Source organism: Lithobates pipiens, unplaced genomic scaffold (assembly GCF_037356315.1).
Source record: "Lithobates pipiens isolate NorthernLeopardFrog02 unplaced genomic scaffold, aLitPip1_a1.2 Scaffold_16, whole genome shotgun sequence".
Taxonomy (NCBI): Eukaryota; Metazoa; Chordata; class Amphibia; order Anura; family Ranidae; genus Lithobates; species Lithobates pipiens.
The window spans coordinates 547,957,517-547,981,595 of NW_027507748.1; the positions used below are offsets into that span (position 1 = coordinate 547,957,517).

General features: G+C 44.4%; 1 protein-coding gene across 5 annotated transcripts in view; it reads right to left on the reverse strand.

The window, feature by feature from the left end:
• Nucleotides 1-24,079, reverse strand: part of SLC39A5 (solute carrier family 39 member 5) — a 162,241-nt gene that overhangs the window by 84,997 nt on the left and 53,165 nt on the right. For all 5 annotated transcript variants that reach the window (XM_077483387.1, XM_077483386.1, XM_077483384.1 and 2 more), the window contains exons 4-6: nucleotides 16,336-16,528; nucleotides 5,363-5,543; nucleotides 2,450-2,619 (exon numbers count right to left, since the gene is read on the reverse strand). In XM_077483387.1, the coding sequence (XP_077339513.1) occupies nucleotides 2,450-2,619; nucleotides 5,363-5,543; nucleotides 16,336-16,528 (544 nt within the window). The remainder of the gene's footprint in view (nucleotides 1-2,449; nucleotides 2,620-5,362; nucleotides 5,544-16,335; nucleotides 16,529-24,079) is intronic.

Here is a 24,079-nt window from a genome sequence, read left to right on the forward strand (position 1 = left end):
CACTCCCAGCAGTTCGCATAGGGCAGTGTGAACTGCCGCCGGGAGGCATGCGATGCGGGAACCCGCCGCGCATTCGTGGCGTTCCCGCATCGCTCCAGTGTGAACCCAGCCTAATAAGCGATCGTTTTTCTGATCGCTGTATTAGTGTCACAGGTGACGCTAGTTAGGCAGGTAGGTATTTAGGTTCGCCGCAGCTTTTTATAGCGCCAGGGACCCCCATATACTACCGCATAAAGCCCCCTGATTGCCCCCTAGTTAACCCTTTCACCAGTGATCACCATATAACTGTTACAGGTGACGCTGGTTGGTTAGTTATTTTTTTATAGTTTCAGGGCACCCGCCATTTATTACCTAGTCTCACTAGTGTACCCCTAAATTTAGGGGTGTCTACTTTCCAAAATGGGGTCATTTGGGGGGGTTTGTGCCATCTTGGCATTTTATGGCCTTCAAAACTGTAACGCCCTTAGAAAGCCTGAAGGCGGTGCTTGGTTTTCGGGGCCCCGTACGCGGCTAGGCTCCCAAAAAGTCCCACATATGTGGTATCCCCGTACTCAGGAGAAGCAGCAGAATTTATTTTGGGGTGTCATTTCACATATGCCCATGGCATGCGTGAGCAATATATCATTTAGTGACAACTTTGTGAAAAAAAAAAAAAAAAAAAAAAAAGTTTGTAATTTTCCCGCAACTTGTGGCAAAATATAAAATATTCCATGGACTCAACATGCCTCTCAGCAAATAGCTTGGGGTGTCTACTTTCTAAAATGGGGTCATTTGTGGGGGTTTTGTGCCATCTTGGCATTTTATGGCCTTCAAAACTGTAATAGGTAGTGAGAAGTGAACTCAAAAATGCACGCCCTTAGAAAGCCTGAAGGCGGTGCTTGGTTTTCGGGGCCCCGTACGCGGCTAGGCTCCCAAAAAGTCCCACATATGTGGTATCCCCGTACTCAGGAGAAGCAGCAGAATTTATTTTGGGGTGTCATTTCACATATGCCCATGGCATGTGTGAGCAATATATCATTTAGTGACAACTTTGTGAAAAAAAAAAAAAAAAAGTTTGTAATTTTCCCGCAACTTGTGGCAAAATATAAAATATTCCATGAACTCAACATGCCTCTCAGCAAATAGCTTGGGGTGTCTACTTTCTAAAATGGGGTCATTTGTGGGGGTTTTGTGCCATCTTGGCATTTTATGGCCTTCAAAACTGTGATAGGTAGTGAGAAGTGAACTCAAAAATTTACGCCCTTAGAAAGCCTGAAGGCGGTGCTTGGTTTTCGGGGCCCCGTACGCGGCTAGGCTCCCAAAAAGTCCCACATATGTGGTATCCCCGTACTCAGGAGAAGCAGCAGAATTTATTTTGGGGTGTCATTTCACATACGCCCATAGCATGTGTGAGCAATATATCATTTAGTGACAACTTTGTGTAAAAAAAAAAAAAAAAAAATTTTTTTGTCATTATTCAATCGCTTGAGGCAAAAAAATAAAATATTCAATGGGCTCAACATGCCTCTTATCAATTTCCTTAGGGGGTCTACTTTCCAAAATGGGGTCATTTGGGGGGGTTTTGTACTGCCCTGCCATTTTAGCACCTCAAGAAATGAGATAGGCAGTCGTAAACTAAAAGCTGCGTAAATTCCAGAAAACGTACCTTAGTTTGTAGATGTGACAACTTTTGCGCAAACCAATAAATATACAATTATTGACTTTTTTTTTACCAAAGACATGTGGCTGAATACATTTTGGCCTAAATGTATGACTAAAATTGAGTTTATTGGATTTTTCTAATAACAAAAAGTAGAAAATATCATTTTTTTTCAAAATTTGCGGTCTTTTTACGTTTATATCGCAAAAAATAAAAATCGCAGAGGCAATCAAATACCATCAAAAGAAAGCTCTATTTGTGGGAAGAAAAGGACGCAAATTTTGTTTGGGTACAACATTGCATGACCGCGCAATTACCAGTTAAAGCAGCGCAGTGCCAAAGTGTAAAAAGACCTCTGGTCATTTACCAGCAAAATGGTCCGGTCTGAAAGTGGTTAAATAACAAATTGTGCCTTAATACCTTAAATCACATTGCTAACTGCATATTGTACTTGATTGTAGCATAAATACTGAAATTTGCACTGAAAACTGTAATTTTGTAACCTTTGGAAATGCCATTTAAAAAAAAATGGCTGTGACAAACATTCCCATAGAAACACTCCTAGACCTTGTGGACAGCCTTCCCAGAAGAATTAAAGCTGTTATAATTGCAAAGGGTGGGCCAACTCAATATTGAACCCTACGGACTAAGCCCAGGATGTCAATAAATTTAAGTTATTGCCGTTAACGTGTGCGTGTAAAGGCAGGCATCCCAATACTTTTGGGAATATAGTGTATTTTTGGCATTCTATCACAAATGATTGCATCTATACATAAGGATGTACCACTACTATAAAATACTTTTTCCTACATGGGGCAGGAGGTGCAGTAAGGCATCACCGCAGAGCGTCCCCACAGCTAAGGCAACCAGGAACCTGAGCAGGCTTCGAAAGAGTGGACGTCTCAGAAGTGGGACCAAAGCTACTGCAAGGAGTGTCGGGGCGCTGATCACAGTGACAGCAAGAGTCCCCCAGCCCAACACTGAAAAACAAAAGAGATTGTTATCAAAGAGTAGAACAAACAATCACACCAATTATATAGAGTTTATTTTATTATATAGATGACAGAAAATTGTTAAGAAGAGTTTTTATTATATGCATGTGTATATGGTTGTACACCAATTATTTTCTATCCCATCTGCCTTCAAATTCTGCTTCCAGAAGATACAGGGATAGATACATACAGGGCTTGAGTCCTACAGGAACGCATGGGAACGATGTTCTGGTACTTTTTACACAGCAGGAAGGTCATTCCCATTAGCAACCATATCCTGCAGGACTGACCTCAAGCATGCGAGCTGTGGTAGGCAGTGGGGGTGTGCGGAAAGGGAAGGATGTCCATGCCAACGTGGGGGGCGGTCCACCCCGTGTGCCACACATTGGGGCAGGGTCATCCCGGCACAACCGACCTCCCCTCCCTCATTGTCCTAGCAACCAATGACATCACCTGTGCTCCCCGCCCTCTTCACGAAGTTCTTCCGCCCAGCTTCTGCCCTCTGCAGCACGCTCCTTCTTCAAGCTCTGCACCTGCCCCCTGTCGGCAAGGACTTATGGTCAGGGCTCGAATCCTGCAGGAACGCATTGGGAATGAAGTTCCTGTACTTTTTGCACAGCAGGAATGTTGTTCCCATTTGTAACCACGTCCTGTAGGACTAGCCTCAAGTATGCGAGCTGTGGTAGGCAGGCAGTGTGAGTGTGCAGGAAGGGAAGGACATCCGTGCCAATGGGGAGACGGTCCACCTTGTGTGCCACACATTGGGGGGGGGGGGTGGTGTCATCCCAACAGGCCCGTGCTCCTCCAGTGGCCGCTATACAATACAGGGCCGCGCCTGCCAATCTGCAGTACTAGATCCCGCTGTAATACTGTCATTGGCTGCTAGAACCGCCATTGTCCTAGCAACCAATGACATCACCTGTGCTCCCTGCCCTCTTCAGCAAGTTCCTCTGCCCAGCTCCTGTCCCCTGCAGCACACCCCTTCTTCAAGCTCCGCACCTGCCCCGTGCCTGCAAGGACTTATGATAAACTTTTTTACTTTGTGATGGTTCACAACTCGGATGGGTACACTCTGACGGCTGATGGGGGAACACTCTGATGGGGTCACTGATGGAAGGAATTCTGATGGGGACAATCTGATGGGGTCACTCTGATGGGGGCTCTCTGATAGGGACAAACGAATGGAGTCTCTCTGATGGGGAAAATCTGATGGGGGGGAACTCTGATGGGGGGCACTCTGATGGGGACAGTGATGGGGGAACTCTGATGAGAACACTCTGATGGGGACACCCGCTCTCTAATGAGGGCACTCTGATGGGGACACCTGCTCTCTAAAGGGGGCACTGTTAGGGCCGCATTGCACTGATAAGGCTGCATTTCCAGGCACTGATCAGACTGCATTCGATGGGCACTGGCAAGGCTGCATTTGATGGGCACTGATCAGGCTGCATTTGATGGGCACTGATCAGGCTGCATTGATGGGCACTGAGGAGTGAGAGTCCCTGGGCCCCACTTTGCACAATCAATACAGGCAGCCTGAGGAGAGGAGCCCCGGGTCGGCACACTCAGCACTCCCTACCTACCTACCTCACTCAGTCATTGCAACCATTTTTTTTACACATTATGGTGGTGTTTTTAGTATAGCATACGGGGTTAAATTATTTTGTTCTTACATCTGTTCTATGCGCGAGTTCCCCGGCAATTTGTGAATGGGCTGCAGTCTTCTGTTACACACACAGGTCCCAGAAGACACCTCGCCCAAATTTCCCAAAAAACAACGCGAGGAGACGAAGACTGAAGGAAGTGGCAGATTAGGACTATCTGCCTAGCAACAGGCATTTCTGGTAAGTAAAAAAATTTTTTTTTCAAATGTTTGTTAATGCATTTAAAGGAGCGTTTTTATGGGGGTTTTTTTGATTTGTTTTTTAGGGTGGACCTCCACTTTAAAGTGATTGTAAAAGGTAAATTGTTTTCTTTTAAATAACAAACATGTCTATACTTACCTGCTCTGTGCAATATAATTGCACAGAGCGGCCACAAAACTCCTCTTTTTGGGTCCCACGCCGGCACTCCTGGTCCCTCCCATCAGTCCAGTGCCCTCATGGGAAGCTGCTTCTCGTGGGGGCACTTGTTGCCGGCTCACACCCGAGGTCCACTGTTGCGTCCATTGACACAGACAATGGGACTCAGATCCGCCCACCCCTTGGTCATTGGCTTTGATTAACAGCACTGGGAGCCAGTGGCTCCCAGTGCCCCAGCAAAGCCAGCGAGATTCAAAAGTGAGAGGAGAGAAGAGCTGCAGATGTGCACAGCGCTGGGTTGAATGAGGGCTCAGGTAAGTAAAAGGGGGAGGTGGCGTGGGGTAAGAGGGGAAATGCTGACACCTTTGTTGCTTTGTTGGTGCACTTAGCATATATTTTAGACAGTAGATTGAAACTATGGGGAAAGTTTACTAAAACTGGGGTACACAGAATATGGTGCAGCTGTGTATAGTAACCAATCAGCTTCTAACTTCAGCTTGTTCAATTGAGCTTTGGCAATAACATCTGGAAGCTGACTGGTTACTATACACAGCTGCGCCAGATTCTGTGTTCACCAGTTTTAGGAAATCTAAAATCAGATCAGGTTTTAGATAAGATTTTCAAAGCACCATCAGCTTTATTGCTTTTGAGAGTAATGTGAGAACATGAAATACTTCTACAGAAAGAAAGGAATTTACTATACACCACACCTTTTAGCAGGGACTGTTGGAAATGTGTTTCATCTAGGGTTGGCTGATCCTTGTGTTTGATGCACACACGGCTGTCAATCTGATAGAGAAGTGCTGGGCACATCAGGGTGAACTGCTCCGGTGTGATTTCCGACACACCACCAAGGCCAAAGTTCAGCAGCAACTGTGTTACGTTCAAACACTGTAAAGGAAAAAAACAACACACTGATTACTACAATAAGGAGAGAAACATTAATTCTGCATATTTCCTTATGCATGAAATCCACATACGTACGACATTATGGACAGTATGAACAAAAGGAATAGGTGCAAGGATTTTCTATAGTTTACATCAGAATATTTTGGTATATAAAAGTCAAACGAGGCGTAACTAGAACCTTCAGGGCCCCAATGCAAGAGACCATGAAGGACCCCCATACCTTGGGGCCCTTTCCATTTGTCTCGGGCCCTTTCCCCTGGTCCCAGGGTCCTTCCCTCCGAGCCCAGGGCCCTTCCCATTGATTCTTTACCCCCCCCCCCCCCCCGTTGCAGAGCCCTTTGTTACAGTACTGGAAAAACCTTTGCAACCCTGGTAGTTCCACCACTGTCTATCACTATTGGTGTCCTGTAGATAGGTCCATTGTATTGGAGAGTTCTGAGGACTTCTGAGGTCTCCTCCACTGATTGCTCTCACGCAGTGGACCTTCTTGACTTATATCTGCATCTGTGACAGTATACTCCTATCTGCAGAAAACAATGCTTCCTGCTTTGTGGAGGCACAGCTGCCCTTGGCTTGCATTGCCTGTGTGTTGTAATCAGTTTATATCAGCACATGTGACCACCATTTATATCCTCTGCAGTCCACAGGCAGCTCACCATGCAGAGTCTGAGCTCCATTGCAAGCTATAGAAGTCTCCCTCTCTGCTGCCTACACCTTTGCCCACAGATCTCAACACTTCCGGAGGTTGCTCTCCACTCAGCCTGCACCGTTCGCTGCATCTCATGACTGTTCACCCACACAAAGCATCATGGGGAATTGTAGTCTATCTGCCACCACAGCGTCCCATCCTGTCTGTAGGAAAAGATTACAACTCCTGGCTCAGGATGGATAGACTTCCTGAGTTTACTTTTCCCCAGTGGCACAATGTTATACGAACACAGTGCTTGCAGAATGTCAGGGCCCGTCTCAAGTGCAATATTTATCTCAATTCGAGTTGGTAAACCATTGTTTTAACCACTTTCAGACCGGACCATTTTGCTGGTAAATGACCAGAGGTCTTTTTACACTTTGGCACTGCGCTGCTTTAACTGGTAATTGCGCGGTCATGCAATGTTGTACCCAAACAAAATTTGCGTCCTTTTCTTCCCACAAATAGAGCTTTCTTTTGATGGTATTTGATTGCCTCTGCGATTTTTATTTTTTGCGATATAAACGTAAAAAGACCGCAAATTTTGAAAAAAAATGATATTTTCTACTTTTTGTTATTAGAAAAATCCAATAAACTCAATTTTAGTCATACATTTAGGCCAAAATGTATTCAGCCACATGTCTTTGGTAAAAAAAAAGTCAATAATTGTATATTTATTGGTTTGCGCAAAAGTTGTCACATCTACAAACTAAGGTACGTTTTCTGGAATTTACGCAGCTTTTAGTTTACGACTGCCTATCTCATTTCTTGAGGTGCTAAAATGGCAGGGCAGTACAAAACCCCCCCAAATGACCCCATTTTGGAAAGTAGACCCCCTAAGGAAATTGATAAGAGGCATGTTGAGCCCATTGAATATTTTATTTTTTTGCCTCAAGCGATTGAATAATGACAAAAAAAAAATTTTTTTTTTTTTTTTACACAAAGTTGTCACTAAATGATATATTGCTCACACATGCTATGGGCGTATGTGAAATGACACCCCAAAATAAATTCTGCTGCTTCTCCTGAGTACGGGGATACCACATATGTGGGACTTTTTGGGAGCCTAGCCGCGTACGGGGCCCCGAAAACCAAGCACCGCCTTCAGGCTTTCTAAGGGCGTAAATTTTTGAGTTCACTTCTCACTACCTATTACAGTTTTGAAGGCCATAAAATGCCAAGATGGCACAAAACCCCCACAAATGACCCCATTTTAGAAAGTAGACACCCCAAGCTATTTGCTGAGAGGCATGTTGAGTTCATGGAATATTTTATATTTTGCCACAAGTTGCGGGAAAATTACAAACTTTTTTTTTTTTTTTTTTTTTTCACAAAGTTGTCACTAAATGATATATTGCTCACACATGCCATGGGCATATGTGAAATGACACCCCAAAATAAATTCTGCTGCTTCTCCTGAGTACGGGGATACCACATATGTGGGACTTTTTGGGAGCCTAGCCGCGTACCGGGCCCCGAAAACCAAGCACCGCCTTCAGGCTTTCTAAGGGCGTAAATTTTTGAGTTCACTTCTCACTACCTATTACAGTTTTGAAGGCCATAAAATGCCAAGATGGCACAAAACACCCACAAATGACCCCATTTTAGAAAGTAGACACCCCAAGCTATTTGCTGAGAGGCATGTTGAGTCCATGGAATATTTTATATTTTGCCACAAGTTGCGGGAAAATTACAAACTTTTTTTTTTTTTTTTTTTTTTCACAAAGTTGTCACTAAATGATATATTGCTCACGCATGCCATGGGCATATCTGAAATGACACCCCAAAATAAATTCTGCTGCTTCTCCTGAGTACGGGGATACCACATATGTGGGACTTTTTGGGAGCCTAGCCGCGTACGGGGCCCCGAAAACCAAGCACCGCCTTCAGGCTTTCTAAGGGCGTTACAGTTTTGAAGGCCATAAAATGCCAAGATGGCACAAACCCCCCCCAAATGACCCCATTTTGGAAAGTAGACACCCCTAAATTTAGGGGTACACTAGTGAGACTAGGTAATAAATGGCGGGTGCCCTGAAACTATAAAAAAATAACTAACCAACCAGCGTCACCTGTAACAGTTATATGGTGATCACTGGTGAAAGGGTTAACTAGGGGGCAATCAGGGGGCTTTATGCGGTAGTATATGGGGGTCCCTGGCGCTATAAAAAGCTGCGGCGAACCTAAATACCTACCTGCCTAACTAGCGTCACCTGTGACACTAATACAGCGATCAGAAAAACGATCGCTTATTAGGCTGGGTTCACACTGGAGCGATGCGGGAACGCCACGAATGCGCGGCGGGTTCCCGCATCGCATGCCTCCCGGCGGCAGTTCACACTGCCCTATGCGAACTGCTGGGAGTGTCAGTGAAATGTTACTGACACCCCCAGATCAGTTCGCATATCGCAGTGCAATCTGCAAACTCGGATCGCATGGTGTGAACACCCATGCGATCCGATTCTGCTGCGGGCCAAAAAAAGGGTCCCGTGCGAATTTGCGGCGGGTGCGGCGAATGGCTGAACTCGAATCGCACAGAGATCGGATGTGATTTGCACTGCAGTGCGGTGCGAATCACATCCGTTCTCAAACCGCTGCAATGTGAACCCAGCCTTAGTGACACTGGCGACGGGGGGTGATCACGGGGTTAAACCTTTATTGGGGGGGTTAGGGGGGTACCTTAGAACTAAAGGGGGCTAACCCTAACTGCCCTAACAGTTATTAGTCACAAATGACACCCGCCGGGTGATCAGGGGGTTACACCTTTATTAGGTAATAAATGGCGGGTGCCCTGAAACTATAAAAAAATAACTAACCAACCAGCGTCACCTGTAACAGTTATATGGTGATCACAGGTGAAAGGGTTAACTAGGGGGCAATCAGGGGGCTTTATGCGGTAGTATATGGGGGTCCCTGGCGCTATAAAAAGCTGCGGCGAACCTAAATACCTACCTGCCTAACTAGCGTCACCTGTGACACTAATACGGCGATCAGAAAAATGATCGCTTATTAGGCTGGGTTCACACTGGAGCGATGCGGAAACGCCGCGAATCCGCGGCGGGTTCCCGCATCGCATGCCTCCCGGTGGCAGTTCACACTGCCCTATGCGAACTGCTGGGAGTGTCAGTGAAATGTTACTGACACCCCCAGATCAGTTCGCATATCGCAGTGCGATCTGCAAACTCGGATCGCATGGTGTGAACACCCATGCGATCCGATTCTGCTGCGGACCAAAAAAAGGGTCCCGTGCGAATTTGCGGCGGGTGCGGCGGGTGCGGCGAATGGCTGAACTCGAATCGCACAGAGATCGGATGTGATTTGCACTGCAGTGCGGTGCGAATCACATTCGTTCTCATAAACCGCTGCAATGTGAACCCAGCCTTAGTGACACTGGCGACGGGGGGTGATCACGGGGTTAAACCTTTATTGGGGGGGGTTAGGGGGGCACATTAGAACTAAAGGGGGCTAACTCTAACTGCCCTAACAGTTATTACAGTCACAAATGACACCAATGCAAAAAAAAAAAATGACATTGGTGTCACTGTGACTGGGGGGCAGGGGTAATTGGGGGGGTGATCGGGGGGTAAAGGGGGGGTGTGAGTGTGCCTGGCATGTTCTACTGTGTGTGTAGAGTGTTGGTGCAACTCACCGATCCGCTCTCCTCCGTGTCGGAACGAAAAATACCGACACGGAGGAGAGAATACATCACTTCCTCTCCTGTGTTTACATTACAGGAGAGGAAGTGATGTCACCGGGGATTTCCATTCGTCGAGAGCGATCGCGAGGGGGTGGCCATGAATGAATGGCCGCCCCCTCATCCCGGATCGCTCTCGAAGGAATGCCGACCGCCGCAGGCACCGGGGGGGGCCCGATCGGGCCCCCCACCCGCGGGCAGGCAGGGACTTATATATACGCCCATATGCCTGCCCGTGCCATTCTGCCGACGTATATCGTCGTGCGGCGGTCGGCAAGTGGTTAAGAAGTCATTACTAAACTTTCTAACATTAAAATGACAAGAGTAGACAGTGCACATAATCTTTGACAGTTGGATCACCGTTTGAATTAATAAAAAAAAATAAAAAAAAGGATTGCATAGATGCAAGAAAATTGTCCGTAATATCCCTCCAACAACATGCTCATGGAAATGAACAGTAAAAGAAGACACAGATAAAACAAAACACATATAAAAGTAAGGGGAAAAGAGAAAATGAGAAGGTTGTTAGCTGGTTTCGTCAGCCCTATCAAAGATAAAAGGAAAAGACAGGATTGGGAGCCTAGTACCCAACCAGGCTGCCACCAGAGCATGGGGGCAATTGGACTATTGTGGTACAGTAAAGCAATACAATTTTGAATGATAAAACAGATCTAAAAATATGTAAGAGATTTTATTGATGCATGAGAGAAAATCAACAATTACAAATTAAAACAAGGTAATAGTTCATACATATCACCAGAGAAATAATTTAACCCCAGAGGGGGAGAGAATCAGAGTAGGACAATTGATCACAGATGTTATCTTTCTCAATTAGTTTTGTGGACAATAGCCGCTTCGTCAGTATCTGTAATTTTGTTAACAATTTAATTAGAGAGTGTAATTGCTGGGAGGCATAAACAATACAAAAAACAATAAGAAACGTACAATACAACATTACGATTAAACAATATGATTATATGGATAGAAAAGGGGAAAAAGAGCCAGGCTGCTTACCCATGTCCCAGCATGCAACAGGCGCAGGGCGCCACCACCAAGGGTACAAGTTTTTAATAATTCCTATCTTCAGTAACTCATTACAGAAGCCAAACCCAACTTTCCCAAAGATAAAAGAAGGAGGGAGCTGGCTGGTTTGGTCAGTTTGATCAAACTGGTAAAATCTCTTGAGCTTGTGAATTTGTTTCAGGGGTAATTTAAATACTAAAGGTCATGCTCCCACACACCAAACACAGGCTGGTAGGTAAATGGCCCTAATATGTACAGTATATGTATGAATGTGAGTTAGGGACCTCTGTGAATGTATAGTACATATATGTAAAGCAATGCTTAAATTGATGGTGCTATATAAGTAAGGCTCGGTTCACACAGGGGGCGATGCAAGGCGACACGACTTGCCTCGCCGCGACCTGCTGCGACCTCAGCGGCGACTTGCAAATGACTTCTGTATAGAAGTCAATGCAAGTCGCCCGAGGTCGCCCAAAAGTAGTACAGGAACCTTTTTTCTAAGTCGGAGCGACTCGAGTCGCTCCTCTTAGAACGGTTCCGTAGTACAGAACGGGGGCGCCTTGTCAGGTCGCGGCACGGCAAGTCGTGTCGCCTCGCGTTGCCCCCTGTGTGAACGGAGCCTAACTGAAAGAAATGTAACATTTGTAGTTGAATTAATTATTGGGTTTGAATCGCATAAACCATATTTTGATATATATTTAAAAAAAAAATTCTGGATCATGTGACTGAACTAGGTAATACTAGTCGAAGCATTTTGGATTACCAGTAGAGAGTTAAGTGACTTTGCAATATTGACTAAAGGGATGATTAAAGCAACCCTGTCAGGGTGAAATAAAATCCAGAAGACGTGTCCCTGTTACACGCTTGTACTCAACATTACTCAAGGTATTCACACAGTGTTTTTAGTCAGGGACTTTCTGTCAGCAAGTTCCTGGCTAAACATAAGGAAATTATGATGCCCCATGTGCAAGGGGCTTAATAGAAGAACTTTGTACCTCTCTGGTGACTCATGTCTTCTACATTCCCTCTGTGTAAATGCTGCTGTAAAGGGAGCGATCAAGGTTGTTGTCTTTGTCCAATGGGGAGTTGTGTCTCCAGACACAATGAAAAGTGAATGAAGATTTCTCCAAATTAATTCTCTTAGATAGCTGTTGAAAGCCCCCTATACATGATCAGAAAATCATACAAAAAATACCGCTTTCAAATAGATCGTGCGATAATCTGATCTTTAGTATACAGCTTTCGAGAGCCGATCATGACAATTCATGCGAAATTATCCGATGGGACAAGCACGAAAATTTTTCTTGTATGATATCAGATTGTACAATTTTCCTTTAATCAGTATAGGTTTCATCCCAAAATACAATACATTACATCACTTCTGCATTTTTTTTCTGTCGTACAAGAATTTTCGTAAGTTTTGTAACTTCTTAATTTTCGATATGAGACTAGCATGCAAAAAAAAAAGGACAATAATTCATCTGATAATCTCATTGTGTGTACTAGGCATAAAGAAAGAATAAGTATCCCCGCTGGGTGATTTTATCTCCATTTTTGTTCCAGTGGCAACTTACATTTTGCATTTTCTCTAACTTTTTGTCTTGATGACAGTGGTCACCAGCACAAATAAAGATAGAGAACACAGATAGCAAAAAAAAATCCCCAGAGAAGTTTTAAAACATTTGCTACTCTTTTCAAAATGGAGAAATGGCTTTTTTTTTTTTTTGTAATTCCTTTATTTAATGCCAGAGAAAAAAAAAAATAACAGGCGCATGGACAACTTCAGTAAAACATACAGAATTCCAAAACATAAACCTTTCGGTAGCACCCGGGTGGGCGATATAGAGACCACCCCCAACATTAAGCTGAAACTAAACATAGAAGCATACCCGGACAGGGGGCTATAATTCCCCTCTAAGACCTCTGAGATCGAATGAGCAATCTGACCCCACCCAGGTGAGCGATAATCATCTCATGGCCATGCACTACAGTGAGGAGAAATGGCTTTTGATAAAATGTAAGCAACCGACCACAACATACAGTGAAATAATATACAAAGTAATATTGATATAAAAGCGCACACACACAAGTTGGACTTGATGGACTTGTTTTTTTTTTCTACCTTACCAACTATGTAACTATTTAACTTGAATATTTGTGATATTTAAAAACACTGATTAAAATAGATAAGCTACCAGTGGTCTAGTGATAAATTTGCCAAGCCAGTATCATTTAAAACACAATTTAATACAAGGCATCAAGGGAGGGAAACTTTTTTTTTTATTATTTATTTATTTATTTTGTGTATTATATAGCGCCATCAATTTACACAGCACTTTACAAATATATTGTACATTCACATCATTCCATGCCCTCAAGAAGCTTACAACTGAAGGACCCTAACGCACATTCATGCATACAGTACACATACTAGAGCCAATTTAGAGAGGATCCAATTAACCTACCAGCATGTCTTTGGAGTGTGGGAGGAAACCGGAGTACCCAGAGGAAACCCATGCAGACACAGGGAGAACATGCAAGGCAGGTAGTGTCATAGTTGGAAATCGAATAAACGACCCCTTTTAGCGTAATTTATTGAAACAAATGTAATTTTCTTAAATAACCAATTACTGTTCTTTAAATCAGTGGTATGACTACTTACAGTATTGTGGTAAAGGTAGCTAACCTGGACTATAACTTTAAAAATAAATCCAACAGCTATATAAAAAAAAAAAAAAAAGGCTAAATCAGCAATTCCATTAGCAGTACAATATGCGAGAGACATTCTTGGAACTAGACCTGCTTCCCACGTTGGGCCAATCAGCTGTCTGGACAGGCCCATTTTAATGCATTTTACATGATTAAAGGGTAACCAGAACAGCATTATATCAGGGATATTAAAGGAAATGAACATAAGAAGTACCAGCAAAAACCAAAAGCTCCCAAGTCATAAAATATTTTACTGCAGTTCAAAGTCTAAACAAGTAAATAAATCATTATAACAAGAGGCAGGACTACAGATTTCTGTTACAAAACTTTTGCTTGTGTCAGATCTCAAATCTGTTTAGTCTATTATGGATTTTGTATTACTTTTGCTAACAATATCTTCTATTCTACTATGTAATGGAGCCCGAATGTGTGGAGCCCAGTTTTAAACATTGTAATACATTACACCATTCTTATTGCTATACTGCGTACACACGACCGGACTTTCCGGCAGACTAGGTCCGAAGGGATTAGTCCGTCGGACAATCTGATCGTGTGTGGGCTAATCTGATAGTTTTTCGGGGGGAAAAAAAAATCAGAAAGACCTACGGTAGATATAGAACATGTTTCAAATCAATCCGAGGGACTCAATTCCGACAGACTAAAATCTGGAAAACCGTTCGTCTGTGTGCTGGTCCGACGGACCAAATACGACGCAAGGGAAGCTATTGGCTACTGGCTATTGAACTTCCTTGTTTAGTCCCATTTACGTCATCACGTTCAAAACTAACGGACTTTTGAATGGACTTAGTCTGTTCATGTGTGGCCAAGTCCGTTCATTCGGAAATTCAGTTTAAACTCCACTGAAAGTCCATCGGGCCTAGTCTGCTGGAAAGTCCGGTCATATGTACACAACACTAGTGTTTGTACTGTAGCCCTTTGGATATGTTTAAGGCCCCTGTCACATGGGAGTTCCAATCAGATCAGCCTGTCAGTTTTGGGGGTGCTGGCCGCACCTGGGTGACGCCCATGGGTAGTGGCACCACTAACAGCGCCCGCTGCCCTGATGATCTGTGCCTCGTGGCTGTGTCCCTCAGCAGAGCGGACCAAAGCCGCATCCACCTCCTCTCTGTTTACATCCACAGAGGAGGAGGAGCCTGAGCTCAAGGGACACACACAGCGGTGTGTATCTGTCCACTCTGTTCTAAGGTCTGTAACCTTTACTAAATGTAGAAGATGGACATGTCATGTGCGGGGGGGGGTCTATACTGAAGGGGGGTTTGCACTGGGGGGTCTATACTGATGGGGGGTTTTGCACTGGGGGGTGGCTATACTGATGGGGGGTCTGCACTGAGGGGGGTGTCTGTACTGCTGGGCGGTCTGCCTGGACTGATAGGAATGTCTGTACTGGGGGGGTCTGTACTACTGGGGGCCTGCACTGGGGGAGTGTCTGTACTGATGGGGGTCTGCATTGAGGGGGGTCTGTACTGCTGTGGGGGTCTGTCTGTACTGATGGGGGGTGTCTGTACTGATGGGGGTTCTGCACTGAGGGGTTGTGTCTGTACTGCTGGGGGGTCTGCACTGAGGTGGGTGTGTCTATACTGGTGAAGGGGGGTCTGCACTGAGGGGGTGTCTGTACTGATGGAGGGGGGTCGTTACTGAGGGAGGAGATCTATACTGATGGAGGGGGGTCTGTACTGAGGGGGAGGTCTATACTGAAGGGGGTCAATATTGATGGAGGGGGTCAGTACTTAGTGGGGGGGTTTTCACTGAGGGGGAAGGTCTATACTGACAGGGGGAGGTCTGTACTGAGGGAGAAGTCTATACAGAGGGAGGGTGGTCTATATTGATGGAGGGGGGTCTGTACTTAGTGGAGGGGTCTATACGAGGGAGGGAGTCTGTACTGCTGCATTTTTCTGCACTGCAAATGCAGAGACCATGTACAAACGCACTTCAAACGCACCACACCCATTTAAGCCAAGCCCAAAAACTTATAGAAAAGTGCACTGCAAACACATTTGCACTGCAATAATGTGAACTATTCCCATAGGATTACTTTGATTTTGGGCTGTCTATGCAGTTGGAGTGCAGTTCAGAATGCATCCAACTGCGTTCAATGTGAAAGGGCCCTTAAAGGAGAACCCAATCCAAAAGGGGAAGTTCCGATCTTCCCCCTCAGCTTTTGGCATATTATTTTTATTGGGGGGGGGGGCGCAATTCTTTTTTTATACTTTTTTTTTCACAGTCATCTTCACCACAGTGTGACAACTCTTATTCTAAACTGCAAGGTCAGCCGGCTTTCCAAACAGACAAGTCACATGACACTCTCAGACACGACCAATTACTACTCCTACCGCCCTCACCGTTTCCAACAAAAATATAAAAATGTGAAAACTTTTTGAAGACCCTTCGTAGTTTGGGGTTTGCATAGACTTTAGTATGATAAAAAGTTATTTATTTGCCATTCTTTCTAGCAAATAATGGCATCCATATGGAATGGGTTAGTGCCATGTCTGACACTAGTTCTATTCTGTCTTTATTTTGCTACAAATTCTACATATGGAATTCTAACCACCTAGGAACAGAAAATTAATATCAGTTGGGTTAAAATGTAACTTTCCCAGGAGTTGAAGATAAAGCTAGCAGAATAGCTGGATGTAACTTACATCTTCGTGCTGGTGGGTGTTCTCGAACTCATGAAGCTCTAGCAGTTGGTGCAGTATGTCGCTGTGTGACCACTCTCGGTGCTGTGGATTTACATGCTTTATTTTGCCATCTGCCACTGTGGGTTTGCTGTGATCTATCTCAGGTTTTGCAGTATTTTTCGTATTATGTGTTTTATCTGAGCCGGTGTTCACTCTGTCCTCCCACAGAGAAAAAGTGAAAATGTATACATTAGTCATAACAGTCAAATGCAGTCCAAAATAGAAACCGTATAAAAACGTGGACTAGATACCTATAATTATTATAATAATAAAAGGGCTAGCAATAATCTGTGCCTCACCAGTCAAATGTGTGCAGACTCCTTGGCTGCTAATTAGGCTGTGCTCACATTTCAGCTGCGGTGCATTGAGGTGATGCTGGCATTAATGCAAATCACTTTAGCACAGGGGCATAGATAAGGGGAGGGGTTAGGGGTGTTCAAACCCCCCCCCCCCACGAGCACCCTGGCAAAATACCCAAATGGTGTCCCTGCTGTTTAGCCTCAGCGTCAGTAAAAGTAATTTAGAGTTTCGGAGTGCAGCAGCCAGCCCCCTTCTATTGTGCCCCATCCCCTCAGTTTAATAAGGAGTCCCCCTGAAAAGCATGACATTGCTTCAGAGTCCCAGATGCCGGCAATTGACAGCGTACAGTTGAGGGAACTCCTAGACTCCTCAAGGTATCATATGACACAGCCAAAGGGAGACTGGGGGTACAGAAGTTTTCCTACTTCTGTGCCGTGCTGAATCTGAGGTCTGGTAAGTGGGGTGGCATAAATTTTCTGTTTTAGGAAGGAGGAAGTAAGAATTCCAGTTTGCTTTTGAAGAAGGGGGGGGGGGTTCTTGTAGAGAGGTTTACAGGGGGTGGTTAGTGGCAGGAATTTGCTGGGGCAGAGGGTATTGACTGAGGGAGATATTTTTGCTTTTGGTGGGTCGGTTTAGAGACAGGGGGGGGGTTTAATTTTTGGGGGCATATTTGAGGGAGGGAGATATTTTACAGTGGGAATCTTTGCTTGGGGAGAGAGGGTTCTTAGGAGGAAGAGGGAGATATTTTTTTTCCTTTAAAAGATGTTTCTTTTTTTATTATTATACTTACCTAGGTGGCTGGAGCATCAATCCAATGTTGCATCTTTCCCCAGCTGCTTCTAAGCCCAACAACAATGCGATAAACGACCACTGATTAATCAGTTCTCAACCTTCAGTGAGCAAAGAGTGGCAACTGTCAGTCCCTGGTTCTGTCCCCCTTCCCCCACACTCACTGGAATGCCAGGCTGTGGAGGGGGCAGGAGCGGCTGACTCAGGGTCTCTGCGGATCACTGAGAGGCTGAGCGAGCTGCTGATCCAGGCATCTGGGTGAATCCTGACTTTAAAGTTAGGATCTTTCCACAGCCTGGACCTACTGAGCAATGTCAGCTGACAGCGGGCTATAGCTGGCTGTCGGCTAAAAATGGGTCACAATGGATCAAAAATGGGTTAGCTAAAATCCAGTTTTGGGTCTCATTCATATATCCTGCATGACCATGGTGCAGTAAGTATACTGCAAATACCTGCACCTGGAATCTCAGATGTTCCAGCCTCTGCTCAGCCTGTAAACCTGAGTGATGGGCTGAAAACAGCCAAGGCTGTCTGCTACTGTAAACATGTATCCACCTGTATCTGCACATCCAGTGGTTACCTGCAGGTAGGGATACATTTTTGCCCTTGGATAAAATCTCTCTGCATCCAGGGTCAGAAATTTGTCCCGAACAGAAGGTAACCACTGTGACCCACGGTTTTTTAATGTGTTTCTCAGGCTTAATCGATGTGGGGAGTAATGTAGATGATACCGAATGTGCAGCAGGAGTGGTGGCTGAAGGGAAGAGAGAAAAAAAATCCTTGGTGCTACACATGCACGGAGTCCTATGGTAATGTAGTAGGGATGGGAGAGATCTCAGCCTGGGTTTCCACCAGGCCACACCCCAATGTGTTTTGCTTTGTCCCCCAAATCTTAAACATGGAGACCACTGGATGTGTAACTACATGTTAACAACAGTGGCTCATTTCAGCTCATTACTTAGGTGAATAGGCTGAGCAGCTGACAAAAATTGGAACATCTGGGATCCTGGCTGTAGGTATTCATGGTATATTTGCCATTCCAAGGCCATTTAGAACATATGAATGAGATCTAAAGCCTGGTGCACATGGTAATTTTCTTTTAGTTCAACTAGGAAGCTTGCTGTACTAATGAGTACACTACCGCACCACAACCACATGCATTGTGTTCTATTCAGTTGAATGGGGATAATTTGGGATAATTTTTGCTGCGCTGCATTCCAAAGTCTCATGGCCCCACTCTGCTGTCACATGTTTTTACCGTACCTTCTCCAAATAAAAGTGTAAATGATGCCTTTAAGTTTGAAAGACCTGAACCCCCACCCCCCTGCCAGGAATTTTTTTTATCTACAGCCCTTCTTTAGCACATTCTTTTTGAATGGCACCCCAATGCATGAAGGAGTTTAGAAAACACACATTACATGCATTAGTACATCCTGGTGCCATTCTGTTTAGAGGGACACCCCAGAGAACTGAGGCAACATCAATGTACATGTGTTGCAGTGCACCACGCAGCCAAAAATGGTGCACGTCAATTGTTTTGGTGCATTGCCAGCCCATTCAGTTGAATGGGCTGCCTTAATGAGACATCCATTAACGCAATGCACCACACCTAAAAGGTGTGAAACTAGCCTTATGCCATGAAATGTATTAAAGGCTATGCTGTGTATATAAAGGTTACAATTTTTCTAGGCAATGTGTCATCTATTTAACCACTTCCCAAACGTGCTATAGCCGAATGACAGCTACAGTGAAATCAGCCAGTTCTGGGAGGGCGTCATATGATGTCATCCTGTCTGTGTTATGCTCTGTGACTGGGCTAATCACAGCGGCCCTTTGCCAAGTGATCAGCTGGGTCCAATCACAGCTGATTCCAGATGTAAACACAAGCATTTCCTCATGCTAACAGCATGATAAGAGGAGAGCAGGTAACCGGCTTGTGTGAAAGGGACATCTACACTGATAATCAGGGCACTGATTATCAGTGCAGCCCCAACAATGCCCTGATCATCAGTGCAGCCCTAACAGTGGCCACCAGTGCTGCCAATCAGTGGCCACCAGTGCTGTCAATCAGTGTTCATCAGTGCTTCCAGTCACAATCAGGGCCCGTCAGGTGCTGCCCATCAGTACCTCTTCATCAGTGTCACCTATCAGTGGCCATTAGTGCTGCCTACCAGTGCCCATCAGTGATGCCTATCAGTGCCCATCAATCCTGCCTCATCAGTGTCCATCAATGCAACCTATCAGTGCCCCTCAGTGCTGTCTCATCAATGCAGCCTCATCAGTACACACCAGTGAAGGAGAAAAATTACAAAATTTTATAACAAAAAGTTGTTGTTGTTTTTTTCTAAATTTTCAGTCTTTCTTTCTTTATTTTGCAGAAAATAAAAAACCCAGTGGTGATTAAATATCACTAGGAGAAAGCTTTATTTGTGTGAAAAAAATTATAAAAATTGTCTTTGGGTTCAGTGTAGCATGACTGTGCAATTGTCAATCAAGTACGACAGCGCAGAGAGCTGAAAATTGGCCTGGGCAGGGGGGTTAAAGTGCCCAGCAGGCAAGTGGTTAGAGTGACAATGAATTTATTACTCTCAGATTTCTCCAAACTTTTGTTTTCTGCTGTGATTTCACTTCCTGTTAGACAGTGGCTATGTTCATTCTCCATGGTCCCACCAGGGCTGGACTGGGACAAAAATTTGGCCCTGGACTTCATCCAGACCGGCCCACTCCAATTTTGAAAACACGCACAAAAACAGTATGCTGCACACTTGCACGAGAGTGACGTCATCACGGCCCAGCTAACCACATAGCAGGAGTATGCAAACCCAGAAGCAAGACCAGGTGAAGGGGGAACCCCCGGCAGCAGTGACAGCGCACTACTGGAGGGCTTTGCTTCAAAGGTAAGTTTGTCACGTGACAATAAAATCGTGCCCACACTATAAGGGCTTGTTTAGGTCCAGGCAGCATAAAAAAGGAAGATTTGCTTACTTGATCCTCCATCCTGTTAGACTGGTCCTCAGAGTCTTCTCCCCCCATGCTCCAAGGTCTTCTGATGTCATCAAGACTGATGCAGAAACCATAACACCAATTTTTCCCATTGGGCCCCCTTCATTCTATAGGGTCCTTCTTCTAGGCCCCCTACATACCATACAACCCCTACATTCCATAGGGTCCTTCTTCCCATTGGGGGCCCCCCTTCATTCCATAGGGTCCTTCTGATAGGGCCTCTACATCTCAAGTCTTCATTCCTTAGGACCCCTTCTTCCCACAAAAGCCTCTTCATTCCATGGGTCCCATGGTGATCTTTTATTTTCCAGCCCCCCTCTACCCCCTGGCATCCCCCTGTCACCTGCCCAAAGCCTGGCTCTGCATTATATATTTTAAAATAAAAAACTAATGCACACACCTATTTTTGATCAACCGCAGTAGCGAGAAGCTGCCAACATCAAACAGGTTAACACAAACCCACAGATAAATTGAATATATAGCAAAGGATGTGAAGAATGAGAATAACATCAAAAATCCATTTGGTGCAAATAATGATTCAAATAATATGCAAAATCCAACATAGCTAAAAGTACATCAAAAGTGTCAATTAATATTGAAATGTGCATAAAAAAATTTTCAGCAAAAAATTCATATATAAACCATTCATTATAAAACCATTATAACCATTGGATATAATGGTTTTATAATTAAAACCATTATATCCATACTATGTCCTTGGTATTAAAGCGCAAAAAGAATGCAAAAAAAATATTTTTATGCACATTTTAATATTGACAGTTTTGGTGAACTTTTTGCTACCGTATGTTGGATTTTGCATATTATTTTAATCATTATTTTCACCAAATTGATTTTTTATGTTATTTTATTTAGCGCCAGATCCTTTGCTATATATATATATATATACACAGCCATATTCTATATACAGCTATATGCTATATACAGATATATCTATCTATCTATCTGCAGTGTGTGTATATATATATATATATATATATATATATATATATATATATATATATATATATATATACACACACACACACACACACACACACACACACACACACACACACACACACACACACACACACACACACACACACACACAATAAATATATATATATATATATATATATATATATATATATACACACACACAGCTATATACAGTAAATATATATATACAGCCATATTCTATATACAGCTATACAGTATATATATATATATATATATATATATATATATATATATATATACATACACACACACAGCCATGTGCTATATATAGTATTCAATGGCTGTGCTGGGCCGGCCAGTTACCTGGACGGGTTCCAGCAGCACCACCATCCTCCAGCCTCCCTCGTCTGCCGGGGACTTCTCTGCCTGTCAGCTGCTCTCAGGACATCACACGGCGGCCCCCGGCTCATTTAAACTCACAGCGTCCGTTACCGCGGGGGCCGCCGGAGATAGCCGAGTTTTCTTAGCTGAAGCTGAATAGCTGTTGGAGAGGAGAGGGGCGGGGGAAGCCGAGCGGTGACGGAAAAGGACGACTGTGGGCCGGAGGTGGCTGAAGATCTGTGCAGTGCCAGTGTTCTGAAAGCACCGAGTGGGGGCGGAAAGTGCCGAAGTGCGCCGCGCTGCGCTGCGCTCGGAAGTACAGCAGTGCTCAAATGGCTGCAAGAGCAGCGCAGTCATTAATTTGGCAGGCTGTCACTGAAACCGGCCCACTGAGCCATCGGCCCACCGGGAAACTCCCGGTAGTCCTGATGGCCAGTACATGCCTGGGTCCCACTGTATGAGGAATGTAGCCATGCTCTCTTGCACACTCCTGAGCTGGACTATGAACTATGAGATTTGCAGGATGCATAGACCAGGATCGCAACTAATGTTCACTGTTTATATCAAGTGAGGGGGAAAAGGAGAGGTTCAGGAGCCCACAGAGGAGATTATAAAGAGGCAGAAAAAAAAATAGTAAGGAACATTTTCTTGAAAAAAGATTACAGGGCCATTAAATAGTGGATGTGCATGGATCACTTTACCACTTCACGCAAAACGATATACCCGTACATCGGTACTTTGATGCTAAATACTGGAGTTATGGCAGCAGCTAGCTGCCATAACCCTGGTATTTTCGGGAACGCCGTGCTTTTCGCTTTAGGATAAAAGTGATCTCCACGGCAGATTCGCCGAAAGATCACTTATATCGGCGGCGGGAGAGGTGCCCACTCCCCTCCCGCTGCTCTCCGGTTATCTCCGCTGCTTAACAGACCGGCGGTAGCGGCGGAAACAATCGCATCCATTCCCATGGATGCCTGGCTGCCGACTGAGGGGAAGATGGCCCCCGCTCGGCTCCATAGCATGGGAGAGCGGAAGCGACATCAGACGTCACTTCCGCCCATAGCTCTTAAAGGATCATTTTTGTGATTTTTTTTATTCTTTTATTTATTTTGCATTTTAGTGTAAATATGAGATCTGAGGTCTTTTTGACCCCAGATCTCATATTTAAGAGGACCTGTCATGCTTTTTTCTATTACAAGGGATGTGTACATTCCTTGTAATAGGAATAAAAGTCACCCAGTTTTTTTTTTTCTTTTTAAAAGACAGTGTCAAAATAAAAAATTCTAAAGTAAAATAAATAATGAAAAAAAAATGTTTTTTTTTTAAGCGCCCCGTCCTGATGAGTTTGCGTGCAGAAGCAAACGCATACGTGAGTAGTGCCCGGATATGAAAATGGTGTTCAAACCACACATTTGAGGTATCGCCGTGATCGTTAGAATGAGAGCATTAATTCTAGCCCTCCTCTGTATCTCAAAACTGGTAATCTGTAGAAATGTTTAAACATCGCCTATGGAGATTTTTAAGAGTAAGCCCTTGTACACACGGTCGGAGATTCTGACGGAATGTGTCTGATCGGACCGTTTTGACGGATATTCCGACTGTGTGTGGTCTACATCGGACTGTTTCCATCGGAATATCCGACGGACCAAGTTTTCCAACATGTCGGTAAAATTTTCCGACAAAATGCTCAGATCGGACATACTCCGATCATGTGTAGAGAATTCCGATCAGACAAAGTGCCACGCATGCTCAGATCAAATTCCTATACCAAAGCTATTGGCTACTAGCGTGAACGTAGTCCCGTCGTAACAAAATAACGTCATCACGTCGGATTTTCCAACAACTTTGTCCGACCGTGTGTATACAACAGTTTCGGACAAAATCCGACGGACAAAATCCGACGGATAAAATCCGACGGATTTGGTTGTCGGAATCTCCGACCGTGTGTAAAAGGGCTAAAAGTTTGTCGCCATTCCACGAGCGGGGGCCATTTTGAAGCATGTCATGTTGGGTATCAGTTTACTCGGTGTAACATTATCTTTCATATCCTAGATTCCCTAAGAGTTTTACCGGGATGAGAACTTCTGGGGGAATCTAGGATGGAAAAGGACCTGGGGGTCCTAGTAAATGACAGAATATTGCCATGCATTAAAAAGGGGATTAACTCAAGAAATAAAGCAGTAATTCTCCCACTCTACAAGACTCTGGTCCAGCCATACCTAGAGTATGCTGTCCAGTTCTGGGCACTAGTCCTCAGGAAGGATGTACTGGA